The 20,686-nt window shown below is 42.0% G+C and overlaps 1 protein-coding gene across 2 annotated transcripts; it reads right to left on the reverse strand.

Moving 5' to 3' along the window:
- Positions 1-239: 239 nt before the first annotated feature.
- Positions 240-19,484, reverse strand: avpr2ab (arginine vasopressin receptor 2a, duplicate b). Of its 2 annotated transcripts, XM_028993322.1 has the most exons (6): positions 19,226-19,484; positions 7,515-7,890; positions 5,132-5,377; positions 4,625-4,771; positions 3,219-3,840; positions 240-2,617 (listed from the first exon to the last, which is right to left on the reverse strand). In XM_028993322.1, exons 2-6 carry the CDS (start codon positions 7,860-7,862, stop codon positions 2,415-2,417), a joined length of 1,566 nt encoding a protein of 521 aa, XP_028849155.1. In that variant the 5' UTR covers positions 7,863-7,890; positions 19,226-19,484; the 3' UTR covers positions 240-2,414. The 2 variants fall into 2 exon arrangements, with proteins under 2 accessions (XP_028849155.1, XP_028849156.1); XM_028993323.1 differs by lacking the exon at positions 5,132-5,377.
- Between the last annotated feature and the right edge of the window lie 1,202 nt (positions 19,485-20,686).

Genomic DNA, 20,686 nt, shown 5'->3' on the forward strand with positions numbered 1-20,686 from the left:
GTGCTACATTTCTCACACTATTGTTTCATAAGCTTGTCTGACAGCATATCTCTGCTTACAGTGTTTGCCATAAGGGAGGAGAGGGGCGGGGAGAACATAAAAAATGTAACCATACCTCATTTTACATAACACCACAGATTCCATTCATTAAGAGATAAAAACCATGATTTGTTATGTAACTGGACATTAGGGAGGATGCTCTGTATCAAAGTGTGAAATAAATAAGATGTGCAGAAAAGTTTTTAAAATAGACATTTATTAGAATATCTATACAGACTACATATATTTAATACACTTTTCCTATTTGTCTGAGATAATGACTTTAAATTAATGATCTGAATGAGTGATCTGACATGACATGTACAACTGCTTCAAAAAATAATGATAAATTATAATGATTTCTTCACACATGAAAGAATATACGTTTAATGTATAATATTTATGATGTTTAAAAGACATACAGTGTTTGCAGTGCTTCCAAAGTTCCAGGCACTGTGTCCATGTGTGTATGAAGTGAAAAGAAGATCTATAATACCTTGAGGCACTTGAGAAAATTGTATGTTCCCGCTGAGTAATGGACATGTTTGTTTTGCCTCGGTGACTCCTGTCCATTAGTCTGTCTGTTGCAACATTCTTAATAAATTCATCAGGATACAACTGTGGAGCACTGCAGTAAATAAAATGGGCCTTACATGAAATTTACATTTGACAGCTTCACATTTGTTAACCATATTTGCATGTCTTCATATGCTAACTTCTAACTTTCCATTTAAACATATGGTTTAAATTCCAAATTTAGTAATTTTCTGAAACAATATGTATTTGCTTTATTATGGCACATTTGTGAAACAAGGTACATTGAGTGAATTTAACTTCTTTGGGATCTTTGATTTGTACATCTTGTTTTTGAAAGTTGAGATGGGCATGCTTGATGCATCGTTTCTTTTTTACATACCCCACAACAGTGTTTATTGCTACATTTTATATTGACATTTTATAAGACTTTACATCTCAAGAGTGTAACAAAAAATCACCTACTCATCTGGTAACTTAGCCCTGCTATGAAGCAACAGCAATTACACTTTCTATTCAAATAGTATAAAACTCAGTTCTTGGGGAAAACAAGAACATTAACTGATATCAGCTTGTATGATTTATGACAATGTAAATCCATGCTATATTATACTGCAGCCAACCAGTGGAGGCACTAGACCTGTGATGATTTCGGTGTGATGATATGATGCGCTGTACATTTTGTAAAAACATTCCCATTGCTCCCGCGTTTGATAGTCTTTGTGATTTTGCCAGGTTGCATGTTTTACTAGTTTCATGCTAACTTTGCAAACTGTTGAGCATTCTTCTTCAGTCTCACTAGATTGTGCTTTAGGTAGTGGTCACATGAATGGTAGCCTTGGCAGGAACCAGTGAAGTTGTGAATCTGGAGTTTTACCCCTGGCACATTAACTCTACAGCGTATGTGCATTATGGAAGTTTGGGACTGAGGAGTCACTACAGACCTGTTCAGACTTCCAAACAACTGCTGTCTACAGAGTTGTTTCACCTATAAACACGTGGCAGGATTGTGTGGGCAAATATTCATTTACTGGAACTGACATTATTACATGGGAGTCTTCAGGATTTAGAGAATTGTGATTGTGGATTGTGAGGGAGCCCTGTTGCCTTCTTCTGGACAATGTAACCCCCTCCTGCCAAAGTCAAATGCAAGGTCCCACCTCCCATTTCTCGTCATTTTCTTTCCTTGTAATTTACTTGTAAAGAATGTCACAGTCGCAAATACGTCCCCCCTGCTGTCCCACCAATTTTATTTGTAATATTAGCTTGGTAGGCCTATGTTTGGAATGGTTTCTCTGTAGTGGCAGCACTAATATTTTTACTATTATTTGTTTAGCCCATACAATATTCCTGTACCTGCAATGTAAGGGTGATGTGTTGGCAGGTGGTATAAAAAAATTGTGGTGAGCCATTGGAAGGGTAATATAACTATTTTATGGACCGTCTGGGCTAGGACTCTTCAAAACCTGGTCCTGAATAATTAGGAAATTAGACTGGGAGTTAGATGTAAAGCTTCAATAATCATTACTTGAAATGGCAAACAGGCTGGTGTTTCTGTAGTCATGTCTGTCTCTGGTGTCTGTATAATTCTTGCAATGGGATGGTCTGACAAGCTGAAGCCTCAGGGGAGTTTATGGGACTGTCATTTCAATCTTCATTTCAGTCTCTGTGGATATGGATGAGAGGTTTTGATTTAGTAGCTGTTCATGTTCAAACAGCTCCTGGCATCCATGTGGTGCCATAACCTCAGTCAAGGTCAAAACACGAATGTTTTATCCAAACTATACCACTATCCTGTGTAAGTGTCTATTTTTACATTCGTCCACGTGTGTATGTGCTATTCAGTAAATGCTGTCCTTGGTAGTCGTAGAGGTGTGGGTCGTGGTGGAGTCGTCTGGCAAGGATCCACGGCGTGGGACACCCCTGCGGCAGTGCAGCAGAGCCACCAACTCCCTGGACACACTGCTGGAGAAGGCTGTGTAGATCCAGGGGTTGGTGCAGGAGTTCAGGCTGGCCAGCAGCATCAGGATGGTGAAGGCAATACCTGGACAGGAAAGTCATGGATGGAGGAAGAGAAAAGCTGTCAGCTGCTCGGTCTATGAGGAAACGAGTTTTATTTTTGACAGCAATGACACCATCTGTCTGGCCATGTTGTGGTCGGAGGATGAGTGGCAGTTCATACTGTGCAAGAGGCCCTCTTTAATTTAGAGGTGTTAATTCAGCTCCACTGAGTAAACTGTAATGTCATACATATTGTTGTATTGTTATATTTGTGTGTTTGATGTTTGTCTGGAGTGAAAGGTGTGAAATATATCTAATGATAACTACTAATCCTAAAAAAAAACATTTACAACAAACACTTTATGTAGTTTGTTGACCTGAATATCAGACGACAATGAATATGGCCACCTCCCATTTTTTTAAGACTCACTGTTAAGAAAACAGCTTTCTCTAGATCAAATTATCTGATGGCAACCTTTCTTTGCAGGATACAACAAATTCATTAAATCGCAACATAATAATAGTTTCGGATGGGTATGTAAAAACATCTGGCCAAAATTATGCCCATTCTATGAGGAAACCATAAAATGAAAACTGCCCAAATCTAACAGCAATTCTGATAAAATGACCTGCTAAACCTCTACCTTGGTCTGGTGGGTTGGGGTCCCAGGCAGCCCACAGTTGTACAATGAAGAATGGCGACCAGCAGAAGGTGTACACCAGCACAATGACCAGGGTCATCCGAACCGTCTTGGACATGGCTTTAGAGACCCCTGGTGCTGGTTGCAACGGTGGGTACTGTTCTGGCAGGGAAAATGGTGCTGGATCAGGTAGGACATCAGGCCAGTGGTCAGGGGAAACTGCTGGGTTTGTAATTCCACTGTGGGAGTGTCTGTGGGTGGACAGGTGAGGTGGACGTGTGTCCAGGCTGGTGGTGGACTGCCCAGCGTTAGGATTTCCATTGCTGGGTGTTAACTGGCTTTCAAAGGAGGAGGGGGGCACTGAACATGGGTCACAAGCGGAACTGATGGACAGGCTGTTGCAGGAGTTTCGAGGGTCCGAAGGGGAGGGTAATGGGCGTTGGGTGGGACTGTTGCCAGGGTGGCAAGAGTGTATGCTCCACCCTTCCCTCACACCCCCTCCCCTCCCTCTGTGTCCCTCCTTGTGGGGAATATGAAAGAGCACAGAGTTTCTCTTAAACTCAGCCATCACTACTTTCTCTGATTTAAGGTAGATGTTGTCATGGATCTCTTTGAAAATGCGGACCTGAGACAAAGAAACAGATAGGGATGGAATGAGAAGATATGGATCCTGCATGTGCTCAATTCAATGACTGATGGTCGCATGGGCTACAGCTTGATTGACTAGTTACATTAGACATTAAGCATTGCTGTTTAATTCTCCTCAGTGGACTGCATGACTCCCACAATTCCACACACAGAGTCAGAATCAGCTTGGAGTCTCTGACAGCACTGGTCTGACACAATCACTTTACTAATTAGTGACTGATTGCAACCTTTATGAATAAATTACAGGATGCAATTTACAAGGAAACATAAAAGCACAGCATCAAAACATTTTTTTAAGCAAAAGTGACAGGAGGAAATAATAGATCGACAAATAACATGGACAATAACAGAGAGGCTTAAAGCAAAAAGGGGAATGCCAGTGATGCCGTGGATTACTGAAAGGAAATTGCAAGCAAAAGCATACTTTTTTTTAATGAATCAATCATGGTAAACAAGAGGCTCTTGTGATACCACAGAGAACGCTTTTATAAGATAATGCTAAATAAAAACTGTGGGAGGATTGCCAGTGAAAGGTGAAAATGTCCTTTCATTAAAGAATCTCCTTCAGTCAGACTGCCAAGTCTAGCTGTGTTATGCTGGCATGCACCTTTATGGCAGCAATTCAAGCATGAGGTGCTTCCAAAAATGTACTCAGTGGTGTGTATGTGTATTTTGAGTAATTGGACTGTGGTTTTCTTTTATTAGACTAATTACCACAACACTTCTGTATGGAATGCAAGAATATAAGCCTTTACATTTACCTGGCAGACAGTTATAATGCAGGCAGGCAGGATGAACACCGCCAGCGTCATCCAAGTGACGTATGCCTTGAGGCCCCAGGGCTCAGCAAAGTGACCCCAGCACTCAAACACACCCGGGGACACCTCTGTTCGAGAGAAAATAAACACCTGGCAGGAGAAGACAGAATGAGTGGACTGAAACAGCACCCAAAGTCTGCTTTCTACTTGCAGACACTATGCTTTTCACAGAATTAATTATGAGACATAATTATGTAGCCTTCAACGAAGAGCAGTGAACTAGGTTAGAAATCTTAATGTGATCTTTCCTTTAGAGGATAAAAAATAAAAGTCAGTCTGTGCACAGTGAGCAATACTGCAAATGGTTAACTTTAAGGCTGGTAAGGCAATCCAGTAATCAGTCACTGTTAATTTACATGAAAAAGTGTTGTGGATAAAGTCTGTGTTATATTATATCAGAGGTGCCATATCTGACTTTGTTGTGGCCTGCTGTGATGGACTGACTCTCACCTGAGGTAAACTGAGAACCAGGGCAAGCCCCCAGGCCACTATAATGGGTGTGTTAAAGTGTGAGTGCACCCCGCCTTGATATGCCTGCAGGGGGAAGCAGATAGCATGGTGCCGGTCCACTGTCATGGCAACAATCATGTAGGAGGAGGCGAACATGCCCACGATCTGGAAGTACTTGACGGAACGACACAGGGCATCAGGGCCCTGGAAGTGCTCTGTGATGTCCCATACTAGTTGTGGTAGTACCTGCAGTGAACAGCAAACAAACCTCCACTTTAAGCGCCTTTTGTTTCTGGCCTTTCTCTCATACTATTCAGCCAAGGCCATAATATGTCCCAAAAATGTCCCTACAACTATTTTGATATTAATTTGATATTGGATTTAAATACACAGTATACAATATGCCTCATTTTGCAGAGACTGTCCTTCTGGATGTTACAGAAATACTACAAGGGACTAGATCGGCAAAACTGTCTTCAGTCCTAATCGTCCTGGACCTTTTAGCAGCATTTGACACAACCAACCACACGTCTCTCCTGACCATCTCCAACCACTTATGAGTCTTGGAATTACTGGCTTGGAATGGCACTGAATAGCTTCCAATCTGGATGACAGTTCTTATCAGGTGACATGGAAGGGGTCCACATTTGCTCCTCACAAGATCTCTACTGGTGTCTCTCAAGGCTCAGTACTTGACCCTCTTGTAGATGGTATCCAACTCTTCCTCTCTTTTCCATAATTATATTTAGTGTCCATCAAGATCTCTGTTTGCAAGTTTGGCATCTCATCATCTGAAACTCAGCCCCAGCAAATCTAAATCTGATTCAGTCCCGCTGACCAGGATCTTAACATTTTTCATGGACAATTCTCCAGTAAAATTTTTATCGACACAAGATGAAACACACAAATGAAAGTGAAGTGAAACTGATGTGATTGTCATTGTGAAGCACAGCAAGAACAGCACACAGTGTACACAACAAAATGCATTTAACCCATCACCTTTAGTGAGCAGTGGGCAGCAATGAAAGGCACCCGGGGAGCAGTGTGTGGGGATGGTGCTTTGCTCAGTGGCTCCAATTACAGGTCTGCTTCCTTAACCTCTAGTCCACCACTGCCCCATTGGACATTGGACACTTGTTCAATGTTCTCCACACGAGGCTACTATATCTCACTTCTGGCTGGTATATCCTTCAGTGCTACTCAGTTGATCCAGATCACTGCAGCAAGACTTGTTTTCAACCTTCCCAAATTCTCACACACCACTCCACTGCTGCGTTTCCTCCACTGGCTTCCAGTAGTTGCCCCCACATCAGATTCAAAATACCACCAAAGCCAAGGAAGGATCACACCCTCCCACCTCAGATCTCTTATCACTCCTCCCTCTGCACCTCGTTCTCTCCGATCCTCCAGGACCCCCATCTCTCAAGGTAAAAGGAAAACATTAATCTAGACTCTTCTCTGTCTTGGCTGCTAGGTGGTGGAATGAACCTCCACTAGGTGTTCCAACAGCTGAGTTACTAAAGGGGGTTATCATTAAACAAATATTTAATAATATATACGTAGTTCTTAAACCTTTCCTTTTTGGTGAAATTGAGTTAATCTGATCATATACTTAGCGGTCCATCGTGTTGAAGGTGTGTTGGTGTTGGTGTCAACAAATGTATGGTCATGGAATGTCTGCCATAAAAACAAATATGCTGTTCTCTACTTTTATCCACAGTGTCAAAGTTAGAATTCCACTTAATACTACGCTGTCCGTGAGTGAGACAAATAACCCTGAGTTTCTCCAGGGGGTTAGTTCTACAACTCGGGATAAGAATGGCAGATAAATGTTGTGTAGTATAACAATCATTGTATATTCTGTCGATTTTTCAAGAAAAAGTAGCTCAGATATTGTCTGGGCCAGACAAATCAATGTCCCCATCACTCTATGAACACTAAATCTAACACTACAAAGTGTTTGGTTGCTCGTTTTTTTAAAAAGTGTCTTCAGGTTTTTTGTGAATAAATAGATAAAACAAGAAAGAAACTTGATGTTTGCAGATGTGATGTAATGGCAACTCTTAGTATTAATCATCCAGCATGCGGAAGAATCATAAGAGCTATCAATCATCGGGCTACTCCCATTTTACATGCTGTTTATAAAATCATAATTAAAGATTGTGTTCTGGATAGTGACGTACATATACATATTTACACCAAGTGGTTTTATTTTGTTTTATCCAATTAAATCTTGATGACTTACCCTATGCTCAGTGTTGTGCTTATTGGATGTTTGAAAATACTGCCCTATACATTTCAGTACTTAATTAACACAGTTTTTTTAACAGATTCAATAACAGATTCAAGATCTAATTTGCCATGTGTGGAGCAATGCAGTCACCTGGAAGAAGGCCACCACCAGGTCGGCAACACACAGATTGACCATGAAGAGGTGCATTGGCGCGTGGTGTTTCCTCCTGCGGAGCAAAACCCACAGAACAAATCCATTGCCCAAGGCAGTGAGAGCAAAAACCAGCCCCAAGACCCCAATCTCAGCCCGGGCAAGAGCCTGGTTTCGAATGGAAGACTGCGGGGTTGGGCCCTTGGTGGTCCAGGAGCTATTCTCAGATGGGACAAGCCAGTAGAGAGCCCCTCCACCTCCAGTATTGGTAAGGTTGGTGCAGTCCTTGAACAGAGTGTCAGACAGGACAGCTCCACCCGCTGTGAGGTTGGGGTGACCCAAATCCATCTCCCAGGAGGAGGACTTTAGCTGGTTGCTGAAAACATAAAAGAACGTTATTTTACACATTGGACTGTGGTTGGACAGAAGATAATTTCAGTAAAATGACACAAATCTCTGATTATGAACAACCGCCTGAATATTAAAATAATATAAGTATTTTATATAGACCAAAACCTTTGTTTTCTTCTGACATTACATTAGCTTCAAGTACATTTTATACCAAATCAATATTGGGCAATGCTATTTAAAATACTGTCTTTGTTGCAGAACTAGACTGAACTGAATTAATTTTTATTGTTTATTATTATTGCCCTACTACAAGGTTCCCCATTGCAACACTGTACCACCAAAGACCAGAGCTTTCAGTCAAATTCTGTCCCTTTTGTAACAGTTGCCCTATTTTACATCTGTTCTTGGCACGGTAATATATTTACAGACCAGCCATATCATTATGCCTGTCCTGTAGAAAAATTATGCATATTACTGAGAAGTTACACATTTTGAAGGAATGGAGTACACAAAGGTTCCTCAAATTCGTTATTCTGTTAATAAAACCATTTTAAACTGTTGTTGCATTGTGTCAGGACATATTATCCTGCTGCCACTAGGGAATAACGGTAACATGGTGGGAAGGGGGTGTCCTTGGTCAGCTACAATCGTCTTGCCTTCTTCCCCTTCTCCACTTATTCTCCCTAGCCAAACACAGCAGCTCTTCTACACACAAAGGAGGGAATGTCCTGAACCTGGTCTTCAGTCGTCCGTCTCCACCTACCAAGCTTTCTTTCCATCCACATCACATCTCTGACCACCACTTTATGTCCTTCACCCTCACTAAACCAGATCAGATCCTAGACTGACCACCATCCATCATTAATTTGAAATAACCTTCACTCTGTCTCACCTTCATCTGTATCTTCCAGCTGCACAACCTCTGACTCATTCTTCTCCTTACCACTGGAAACAGCCACTAAAACTCTCCTCTCCTCACTTTCCCTTTCTATGGATCATCTCTGTCTTCTATCTTCCAAACCCAAAAGGACTTCTCCTCCTGCTCCATCTTTCATAATTGCACCCTCCACCCTCAAAGCTTACATAAAATGAAATCAAATCTATATTCAATACAAAAACAACATTATCCATGTCATAAATGGTTACATTTACATTTACATTTACAGCATTTATCAGACGCCCTTATCCAGAGCGACTTACAATCAGTATTACAGGGACAGTCTCCCTGGAGCATTTTAGGGTTAAGTGTCTTGCTCAGGGACACAATGGTAGTAAGTGGGATTCGAACCCGGGTCTTCTGGTTCATAGGCGAGTGTGTTACCCACTAGGCTACTACCATCCTACCACCCTACCAACATCTGGTCATGTACCATTTGTATTTAAAACAGCCAGGGTTCTTCCAGTCCCAAAGAAACCTACGACTGATCCTGCAAACATCAACAACTCTCATTTCTTTCTAAAGTTCTTGAGCTACCACTTCATCTATCTCAGAACAACCTCTTAGATCCTAACCCGTCTGGCTTCTGAGGAGGTCATTCTACATCTGTTGTTATTCTCCTCCAGCTCTCTGCAGCATTTGATACAGTTAACCACAAGACTATCTGCATATCCTGATGTGACATGGAATTTAGGGCTCAGCATGGCAATGGTTTGCTTCCTACCTTGATGAGCGGTCTTACCAAGTGAATTTAAAAGAATCCATGTCTGCTTTGTGCAGACTCTCCACTGTGGACCTTCAGCGCTCTGTTATTACTGTGTTCTCCTTTTCTGCCTTTAAATGAGATCACTTGGTGAGACCATACCTCTGCTATGCATTCTTTAACTGCATGCAACCTTGAAGTAACTAGACAACCAACTCTCCTTCTCGACTCACATCACCAATCTTTCCAGCTCATGTAGATTCCTTCTCTACAATATCAGACTGATTCGACCTTATCCAATATCAAAGGCCACCCAGACACTTGTTCAGTCCCTAGCAATCTCACGGCTAGATTACTGTAACTCCATTCTGGCAGGCCTACCTCTGAATGCTCTCTGACCTCTACATCTAATACAAAATTCAGCGGCACGACTGCTTTTCAACCTTTCCAAATTCTCTCACACCACCCCATTGCTACACTTTTTCCACTGGATTCCAGTGGCTGCTTGCATCAGATTCAAAATACAAAGCCAAACATGGGGTAGCACCAGCCTACCTCACAGCCCTTATAATACCTCGCACTGCACCTTGCACTCTCCAGTACTCCTCGCCTGGTCCCTCCACTGCCGAAGGTTCGAGGAAGACACTCATCTATACTGGCTCTCTGTCTTGGCCCCTAGGTGGAATGAACTTTCCCTCAAGGTGAGAACAGCAGCTTAAGACCTTCCTCTTTAGAGAATACTTGTCTCTTTAGTGAGTAACTTGTAACTTTCTCACAGTCTGACTTATGAAAGAAAACAGAGTTTAGTAGGTGGTATGTGTCAAAGTAAAGTCCATAAGGGAAAAACATTCCCCAAAGCAACTCACGGTCTCTGGCAGCTTGCCTACTTTCTAATCTATAACTATGTCTTGCCCAGGTAAGAGCACATGAATTGGTTCATCAACATGATATATCAGAAAACCTGACACCGCAGACCTGGAACAAGTGCTGCAGCTTTGGAGAACGTAGCCTTGTGGGTGGTGGCCCAATACGTAAGGAAGTGAACTTATAACTGAAGGGTTGCTTGGATCAGATGAAATGCTGTCATTGTGCGGTAAGACAAGTGGCAGGCTGTGTGTTAACATTAATATGGAATGGTGCAAGAACTTTGTGAAGGTCTCTAGCTACTGTTCATCACTAGTGGAGTTTGTGACTGTGAGATGCAGATCTTTAACCACGGGAATTCACCTCATTTTTCATTATCGGAGTGTACGTTCCACTCAGCGCTAATGAAAAGGAGGTGCTCTGCATACTGTATGGAGCTATTAATGATCTTCAGAATGCACATGCTGACAAATCAAGTTAGTTTTCCATAATTCCATAAACATGTGGATTTTGCGACGAGAGGAAAAAATGCACTGGATATTGTTTACACAAACATTACTGCCGCATACCGGTCCTGCCCCATCTTGGCCAATCAGACCGCATCACTGTTATGCTATCACACTTCTGTTGTGTCTAACCGCTGCTGTTCCAACGTGTCTCAAAGCCACCACCGTTGTGCCTGTGCCAAAGAAATCTTGTCTCAATGACTACCATCCCATTGCACTAAGGGGTGGTAGTAGCCTAGTGGGTATCACACTCGCCTATGAACCAGAAGACCCAGGTTCAAACCCCACGTACTACCATAGTGTCCCTGAGCAAGACACTTAACCCTAAGTTGCTCCAGGGAGACTGTCCCTGTAACTACTGATTGTAAGTCGCTCTGGATAAGGGCGTCTGATAAATGCTGTAAATGTAAATGTAAATCCCATTGCACCTACCCATCATGATGAAGTGCTTAGAGAGGCTGGTAAAGACATATAAAGACCCTGCTGCCCTCCACATTGGACAGACTGGAACCGTTAAAATGACTAAATTACTAAAACCTCTCCACGGACGATGCCATTGCCACCACCCTCCATCTGACTTCAGTTCAGCATTCAACACCATCATTCCTCAGCACCTGGTCGAGAAGGTGAGCCTACACTCTTCACCCACTTACCAGTATTTGCACATCCCTACAGCACACTGTTACTCTACACCTTCCAGACTTGTTACACTGGTGATTATAGCTCTCTGTATTGTTACTCTTGTTATTCTTGCACTGCTTGTCTTGCACTTCCTGTGTCCCATGTTTGCATTTTAGGTGAGGTGGAAAGCCAGTAGCCAGTTTGTCTGTGTCGCACACATGCCCTTTATGTCAGTATATAAATTTGTCTAAATGTTACATGTAGCACCAGGGAAAACATTGTTACATGTTTGTAGCTGAAATTACAATTAAAAATCCTGACCCGTCAAGGTGCCACTAAGGTCCCCATGAGCAAGGTGCCCACACACTGTTCCCCATGTGCCTTTCATGGCTGCCCGCTGCTCACTAAGGTCAATGGGTTTCCCTGGTACTCTAGTCCAGGACACATGCTCCGTGTCTTATGTTCCTTGATCACCGAGATTATTTCCACTTGCTCATTGTCATCACACTGAGTGTGTTCCTTATCCCTGTAATGTTCTGTGTTTGTGATTAAACCCGTTTGTTTCCTAGAGTGAAGCGTGTGCATCCTTCCCTGCACCACGCCCCATGACAAGAGAACACATTTCGTTCTATGTTGCAGTGTATCACAATCTATTCATCTTCTAGCCATCAAAATATAGTCCTTGTCAAAGTCACTCAAATCATTAATATTGCCCGTATTTTCTGCTTCCTGCACATCAACATGATATTCTCTTGAAAGTGAAGTGATTGTCATTGTGACACACAGCACAGCACACGGTGCATACAATGAAATGTGTCCTCTGCATTTAACCCATCAGCCTTGGTGAGCAATGGGAAGCCATGAGTGCCACACGGGGAGCAGTGTGTGGGGACGGTGCTTTGCTCAGTGACACCTAAGTGGAATGTGCTTCTGGATTAGAAGCGGCAGGGCCGCTTCCTTAACCGCTACGCCACCACTGCCACCACCAATTGGTAATTGTAAATTAGACCCTTTTGTCCTCACAGCATTGTTGTGTCCCAAATCTTTGTCCTCATCAAAATGATATGAGCTCTCCCTCTTGAAAAATAAATATTCTTTTTATATAACAAACAACACTGGCAAAATAATAAAGTGAAAATGTGAAAATCATCCCCTTGGGACAAACAAAACCCAACAAACAGCAAAGGACAGATATAGACACTGGAGGAAAGAGAGAATGCAGGATGAGTGCAAGAAATGGAGCAGAGGGCAGCTGATCTGAGGAGAGGAAAGGGATGAGGGGAAATGTGGTTAAAGTATCATCAAAAGAACAGATCATCTCTGTTCTCAGTGCTTTGTCCAGATGAGGGACACACTCGAGGTAGAAGATCAACAGCGCTTAATTCTACCTTTATTTAGTCCACGCCCTACAGAGTGTGTCATTCAGTTAACAACAAGATCCTGAATTTTTGGTGTTGATCCTGAGATTCATTCTTATATTAATACTAAAACACATTAGAAATAAATATACAGCTGTAAATGCATACTGATGCCCTGGTTGCATTACACCAGGAGGAGTTTCCAGTACCAGGATTAAAAAACAATAATCTACACCATAAATCAAAGTAAAATAAATCAAAATGATATCTGCAGGGACAACAATTATTAGCATTAAGCATATATATTATGGTATTTTATAAATAATTTATATTATTATATTATGTATTAACGAAATACATAGAGCCATTTGTTCTCTTTGAAAGTACACCCAGTTCACATGACAGTGGAGATAGGATTTTTTCAGGGTTTACACGTTCCTCACAGCTGAACTCACAGCAGTTCAGAGCAGATCAGACACCATCTCCATGCTTACATTAGAGTCAAATCATGTATTGGATACAGATGTCTGAGGAGTGGCTATTGACCTAATAGCAGCAGATGACTACGGTTGGGCCAGGATGATCCCAGGAGAAAAAGCATCTGCAAATATGGAGCTCAATCTGGCATTGGGAAGGTGTTGTCAGCATAAAAAATATTCAGAAGAGCTCAAGGAAGGGCTTTATTAGACCAACTGCCATTTTAAATGCAGCTTAAGGCGCTCACTGGATCTAACCAAGGTCGGCAAACCGTGGAAATGCAGTCCCATTTGGATTTGTGTCGACACTGACCTTGCTAAGAAATGTTATGCCTTTTCCCTGTGAAACCACATTGCATGTGCTCACATGCGTCTTGTGTATTTTTCTTGGTCTTTAAGTTAGTGTTGTCATCTCTTTGTTTGCAGAGTTCTGGTTTTATTTATTCCTGTGTTTATTAGTGTAAGTTATCTGACTGTTTAGGCTTCTCAGCCTATGGATGTGCGTCTCACATTGCATAAGAAAGAAATACAGGGAGGTTCACCAGAGCCATTTCTATTCATTTGCAATTATTTACAATCGCTTCCTCAATTTCAGATTTTTCAGAATTTCCTGATTCCTCACCAACCTGCTCTCATCCTAACATCATTCCTGAATTTAACAACTCAAGTGGCTCCATATAAAACAATGAATACAATTTAAGACTGGCTCCCGGTAGCTGCTCGCATTGAGTTTAAATCCCTGATGCTTGCCTACAGGGCTGTAAATGGAAGTGCACCCTCTTATATCAACACACTACTAGCCAGCTACACACCTGCACACCCTCTCAAAATTCCCTCTTCACGGAGGAATCCCAATCCACTCTGTTCTCCTTTGTTGTCCCTGGCTGGTGGAACAACTTGCCCTCCTCCATTCGACTATCTGAGGCTACTACCACCTTTAAGAAGCAGTTGAAAACCCACTTGTTCAAAAAGTATTTCAGACGAGTCTAACACTTACACACGCACATGCACATACACCGCACAAAATAAAAAAAATTTTTTAATTCCCTAGCATGTTCCTGACAAGTTCGGCCTTATCAGGGCTCTTAGTTTTGTAACTCAAAATCTATAGAAACCGAACGAGAATTGCTGGTGTCTTCCTCTTGTAAGTTGCTTTGGATAAAAGCATCTGCCAAGTAAAGTAAAGTAAAGATACTCACACTCACCCTGTTAACTCACAGGGTTATTTCAAGGCAGTATGGCTTTATTGTGCATTTTAGCTGGCTTGACATCACCTGATCACATGCTTTTAATGGATTTAAAAAGGCAGTACAAATGTGAATAAAATTCTCACATTTCCCAATCCACCACAGGCCGACCACTCGGAAGCAGACGACCACCTGCCTGACCAAAGACGCTGCCTCACCTTTGTGTTTTGGACCTCGCAGTTGTCGACCCTTGCCTGAAGACTATATCGCCTGCCCCCAGCCCCATCAGCCAAGACTGAACTTTCTTCATGTGCTTTCACTGCCACCATCACGGTCCTTGGGATCATAACACCCAGGAACTCCTCATCCTACAGCCCCTCCTGCCATGTCTGTAAATGCACGCCCCGTGAAAAAAAAAAAAACGGAATCAGTATTTCTAAAGCATTGCGTTATGTGAGAACTATTAATATATTCATATATTGGTTGTGTTGGTTTAACACCACCATGTGCCAATATTTCAACATTTCATATAACCAGGCAGCGCCATGGATGGTGTTGCCCATGAGTTCCCGTTAAGTCCTGGCCCGTGCTGTGCATGAGTGTGTGTGTGTGAAGACGCTATTATCTCTACGAAGGCGTACGACTTGTGGAGACTGACAAGAGGGCAGCCGTGTCTGGCAACCTGACACACACCAGCACCTAGGAGGACTTGATTCAGAGCGAGGCGTGGTGGTTCACTTTCCCCTTTATTTCAAGTGTTCCCAGTAAACGTTGTGATTTTTCCCCTACCTCGGTGTCCATCGTCCCGCCCCACGATGAACTGGCTTGAGATGGTGGAGACACCATCTTTATTCTCCAGAAAGTGATGTGTTCATTATAATGAGACCCGAATCCTTTCCCCAAAATCCCTGTAAACAAGACAAGTGCCAAAGTACCTAAATCAAACACCAAACCATAGATTTTACATAAATATTCGGGTTACAGTATTTTACAGTATGAACTGTGCACCATCAACTGAGGTGTTTTTCTGTGGAACAAGTGACACTAACTACATGAATTAGAGAGAGGGGATTCAGGTTCGAGGATAAACTGAATTCCGTCATAGAAAAGTCTCTAGGAACATCAAGTCCGATATTAAAAACTGAACAAAATAAGTACAATTTTTCTGTGTTTTATTTGTCTCAATAAAACATCAATGTTAAGTCTTAAAAAGTTGATAGGCTTCTGTGCAGACATCTTTAAAAACGGATTCAAAACGTTTTGTACTCAAATATGCATCACAAATGTTTATGACAGAATGGATATACGCTTATGCATGCGTACACTGTTTTATAAAATGGTTCCCTACTGCTCTGTGATCAGTGTTGTTGTCGTTGTGTAAGGACACAATGATGGAATAATCTGTCTGGAATTGGCATTCATTTGTGAAACAAGCAAATGGGGCAGAAAAACGACACACTCTTGGGGAGAACCAGTGGGAGAAACAAGAGCACTAAACTTTATCACTTAGAGATTTGATGATTCAAAAGTCAACCAACCAGGTTAGTAGCCCCTGACTGACAGTCTGCTAATACATGTACCTGGGAACAATTCCAAAAACCAATAACAGTAGCGGCACAAAATTATTCCAGGAGGTTTGGGTGAAGGGTTTGAGTTGTGCCTGAATGATCCCTAAAATTTCCTGTTTAATAATTTTCTCAAAGTCTTTCATAACATGAGATGTGAGGGTCACTGGTCATTAAGCAACTTATGTGCTTTGACCTTGGCTACAGGCACTATCACTCGATCTTCCCAGATGCAAGGGACATGATGCAACTGGGGTGACTTTTTGAAGATGAAGGAGAGTATATCAGACAGCGGCTCTGCGCGGCTTTTAAAGAAGCCTTCCACCAATCCTGTCTGGACCTGGACTATTTCTGCACCCCTCTGAGAGGCCAGTGAAAATGGCAGAGACAATGGACAGAACAACAGGCACAATGCAGTGCAGGCATGATGTAACCTAAACTGCTCGGCAGCTAACCCTGTGGATATTGTTAAAAAACTTCTCATTTTTGCTCAGCCCTGCTGTTGGTTGAAAAAATTGCATTTGTGCAGCGCATGAAATAGCAATTCAACTCTCTGTTCTTTATGAATGTGGTGAACCCATGTGACCCCTTCAACAGCGATCCGGATGACTGCCAGGACTTGTCACCGACAGAGAGAGCGGTCGTCCGTCCAAATTTCTCCACCACATGATTTGTGATAACCCAACCACAAACTCAACTGTGTGTTTTTGTCCCCCAAGCCCCTTTATCTCTCCCTCTCTCCTCACCCCAGTTGGCGCTGGAAGAGCGGGAAAATCGGGGAAAGACATCACACAGCACACCCCTTCACCGCCCAGAGACCACCTCCCTCACTGCCTCACTGTTTCTTTTTACATGGTCACCTGAATGAACGGCCTCTCTGGGTGTGTTAAAACTTATTCCTCCGATTGCACCCCACGTGACAATATAAAAAGAATATTGCCCTATGGCAGAGTTGCTATAGGGGCCCTGATATCCGAGCCCTGAAAAAGAAATGTTACCTCACTGGAAGGCATGGAGGCCATAATTTCCTGTGCAGGAGGTCAATGTGTACCAGGTAGACCATATAGCTTGCAGTCAACTTTAGGCAAACTCACATTTACATTTACATTTACATTTACAGCATTTATCAGACGCTCTGAAGTCTCTGAACACAAATTGTAGGATTCTGCCAGAGTCATTCTTTAAATGGAAGGAAGTTAATGTCCTAGTTAGTACAGGAACATTGTTGCATGCTTCTGGATGCCAACGGTGCCACTGGCAAGCTGAGTTGAGAGACGAATCAGCCCAGATAACAAGAAACCCAGATCATGGCTATAGATATCGTTCAACCGTTGCGGATCACATAATCATCCCAGTTTCTGAAAAAATATTCTATGACATGGTTTATAAATATGATCAATATCACATCATGCCTGAACTTTCTGGGGAAAGACAATAAAATGAGGCAATGACTGATGGATAAACTTTAGATTCAATACTCTCCTGGTCACAGATCAAGTTTTCATCTTATACAGATGATTATAAATAAAATACAGTACTGGGGAAAAAAAGCACAGAAGTATTTTGTATTTCTCATATTTTCCAGTCGCAGACTTGCATCTAAAGTGTTTTGATGCTGTCCAGTTGTTATTGATTATAGAATGCATTAAAGAGGAGGCCAACATAAGTTCAAAAATGAAGATAATGAACATAATGAATATACTTTAAATGGCATGAGTGTACTTCAACATTATTTTCTCCCCTCAGAATTCATATATGATATCTGTGCTGTGCTACTTTTTGTACATGAGATTTCAAGACTTGAGGCTTGACCCCTCAAGACCAAAAACTATGAGGAGACTCCATGGTAGACATGCAGGAGGGATTGCTAGGAATGTGCTAGGAATGCATTGACATGTATGGCTGTTGTTGGGGGACTTTGCCTAGGAAAGAGACTCAAGAACTGCATTTCTTTCTCGGTTACCACCATGTTCATTTACAGTATTTAGCATCTTTTCCAGAGCAACTTACAATCAGTGGAAACAGGGACAGTCCCTCTCAAGCAGCTTGATTTGGGGACACAACTTTGACATTGTGGTCTTCTGGGTCATATGTGAGTGTGTTACCCACTAGGCTATAACCACCGCCGTATGGCTCTTACACGTTTAACAGTGGATGTAAAAACTCAGTTAAACTAATATTTACAGGGACAAGATAAAACCTAAAAAGGACAAACACAATGTTTGAATACGCATGAATCAGAATAGATTTTATGGTGAATAATGAGGTCAGTAGTACTCAATTTCTGTCACTCTGCAAATGAATCATTACACACAATTATTCTCATTGTTAACTGATTTTGAGTGATCTATTTAAAAAAAATTGGACGCATGTCTTTTTTAGTGGGACACTGTGTTTCAGTTAATATTACAGGAAATTCTTTGTCTTTTCACGCTGCCCTTTGAACCTGTGTTTCAGGCTTCTTCAGTCAGTAAGTATCCTTACGCCATTTTAAGTGTAAAAAATGAAAAGTTAGGAAAAGGTAAAAATTTTACACATCCAGATGCAAAGCATGTTTACGTTCTCACAAGGTCATGCTCGTCTATCTATCTATCTATCTATCTATCTATCTATCTATCTATCTATCTATCTATCTATCTATCTATCTATCTATCAGTGTCTGCAGTTTTTCATGGTGTTAAGGGGTTGCTGTTCACATTTTGGTGTAGGAGCAGTATTCCGCCCTGGGATATCAGATGTGAATAGTTCTGCAGTGCATGCACGGCAAGGCTATTATTGCAGGAGTAAATTAGTTGCATGCTCTACATAATGAAAAATACTCATAGTGTGGATGATGGTTTCATTGTTAAGTATGTGAATGATGTGCATTCGTTGAGTGCAGTCACCGAGGAAATAGCATCACAGCAGTTATGAAACTCTATGGTCTACTGTGTCAGCTACACGACCATGTAGGTTTAACCCCTGCTTTTTTTCAGTCAGGTCCTGGAAAACTAGGGTGCTGTAAGTAGGCCGGCAAAACATCTCTTATGTCCTATATTTAATACACAGTAATAAAAAAACATATAAAACACATCCCACCCCCACTAATACTATAATTACAAAATAAACTAATAATAATAATAATGATGATGACTCTTACTTACCGCTACGCTGCTATAACTTTTACTGTGTTGGTATTAATGATGTAATCCAGCTGTTTCCGTGGAATTCCGCTCATGTTTCACAGTTAGATGTTGCTTCTGATTCTGACATTCAGACGTAATCCAGGCGTTTTTGAAAGCAGCAGCTGTAGACCAGGGCCGTTTAACAATCCGCTCGGATGGCAACGAGCACCGCATCCCTGCCTTGTCGCGGACACCGTGGAGTCCCGAGATCTGCTGTTCTACTGCTGATCTCTCTCTCTCTCTCTCTCTCTCTCTCGCCCCTGGACGTGTCAAAGTGCAGCGTTGTGTGTAAGCGCGACCACGCCCACACACTGATCTCACACACACACACACACACACGCACATTTTGCACATCTGGTCCAAACTCTGGACAAGTCCGTCAGATATTTTTTGCTTTTCGTGGTCTTGTCAGCTATACGCGTGGGTTTCTTCTTTTTTTTTTTTTTTTTTTTGAAAAGTCGAGCGCATCTCAAAGGTTGTGGCGGCAGAGCAGGACACGTTCTTTAAAACGTTACGTTTTAATCAGCATCACATGACTCTTCCCTGTCAGCTCAAGTCAGATCTTCAAGGTATTGTCACTGTTAATGGTTGTAATTCTCTCTTCAAATTAAATAAGGTTGAAATGAGTCAATTGCATTAAACGGAGAGTCCTAATGTTACAGTGAGGAAAAAAATAATTTATGTTTGGCCCATCCCAGAATTATTAATAAAGTTCACTGTTTCTTCACAATTACATTTTGCTGCCATTGACGTGATCGTGAGGTCCAAGGCAGCAAAGAAATGCTGAAGCTTCATTAAAATGCTATTCATGGATCATAATGAAACTGTATTCATGGATCCTTCCCATGGACTTCACTCGATCTTCTGCAGTCTTTGCCACATCCGTCCACCAATCTTTATGGAAATTGGGCTGGTTCTTTCTGATCCTGACAGAGAAACACCGACAGAGAAACTGCTCTGGAACACCTTGGCAGACGTAATAAGTGATTGTTCCTGAAATGATCAAAGTCCTGGAAATCCTTTGCTCCAGCTCCTTTGCAAGTCATGAGAACCAATCAAACGACGCCATTACTAATTTCCGCCCTTCTCCATTCAGTCGTCCTCAGTCGCCCTAATTGCATGATCAGAAGGTGCTGCGCAGTACATTGACATGAACATGAATGAACATGAGAGAATGGTTTCGTTCCTGAAATTAGGCCTCAGATATGAATTGCACATGATTATATTCAATTTTACTCATTTGCAAAGAGGAAAGCGCTGCCCCGGTGGCTTTAACCAAACCTCTTGTGTGTTTGGCAGCAGTGTGAAGGTGATGGGTTTGCTGTGCAACAGACGCTGCTCTTTTGTGCAAGGTAAACACTCCCTCCTTTCAGGCTGATCGAGAGAAATGGTGAGCAATCACACTGTCTCTCCACTCATTGAGGAAACCCCTCCAATCAG

Source organism: Denticeps clupeoides, chromosome 10 (assembly GCF_900700375.1).
Source record: "Denticeps clupeoides chromosome 10, fDenClu1.1, whole genome shotgun sequence".
NCBI lineage: Eukaryota > Metazoa > Chordata > Actinopteri > Clupeiformes > Denticipitidae > Denticeps > Denticeps clupeoides.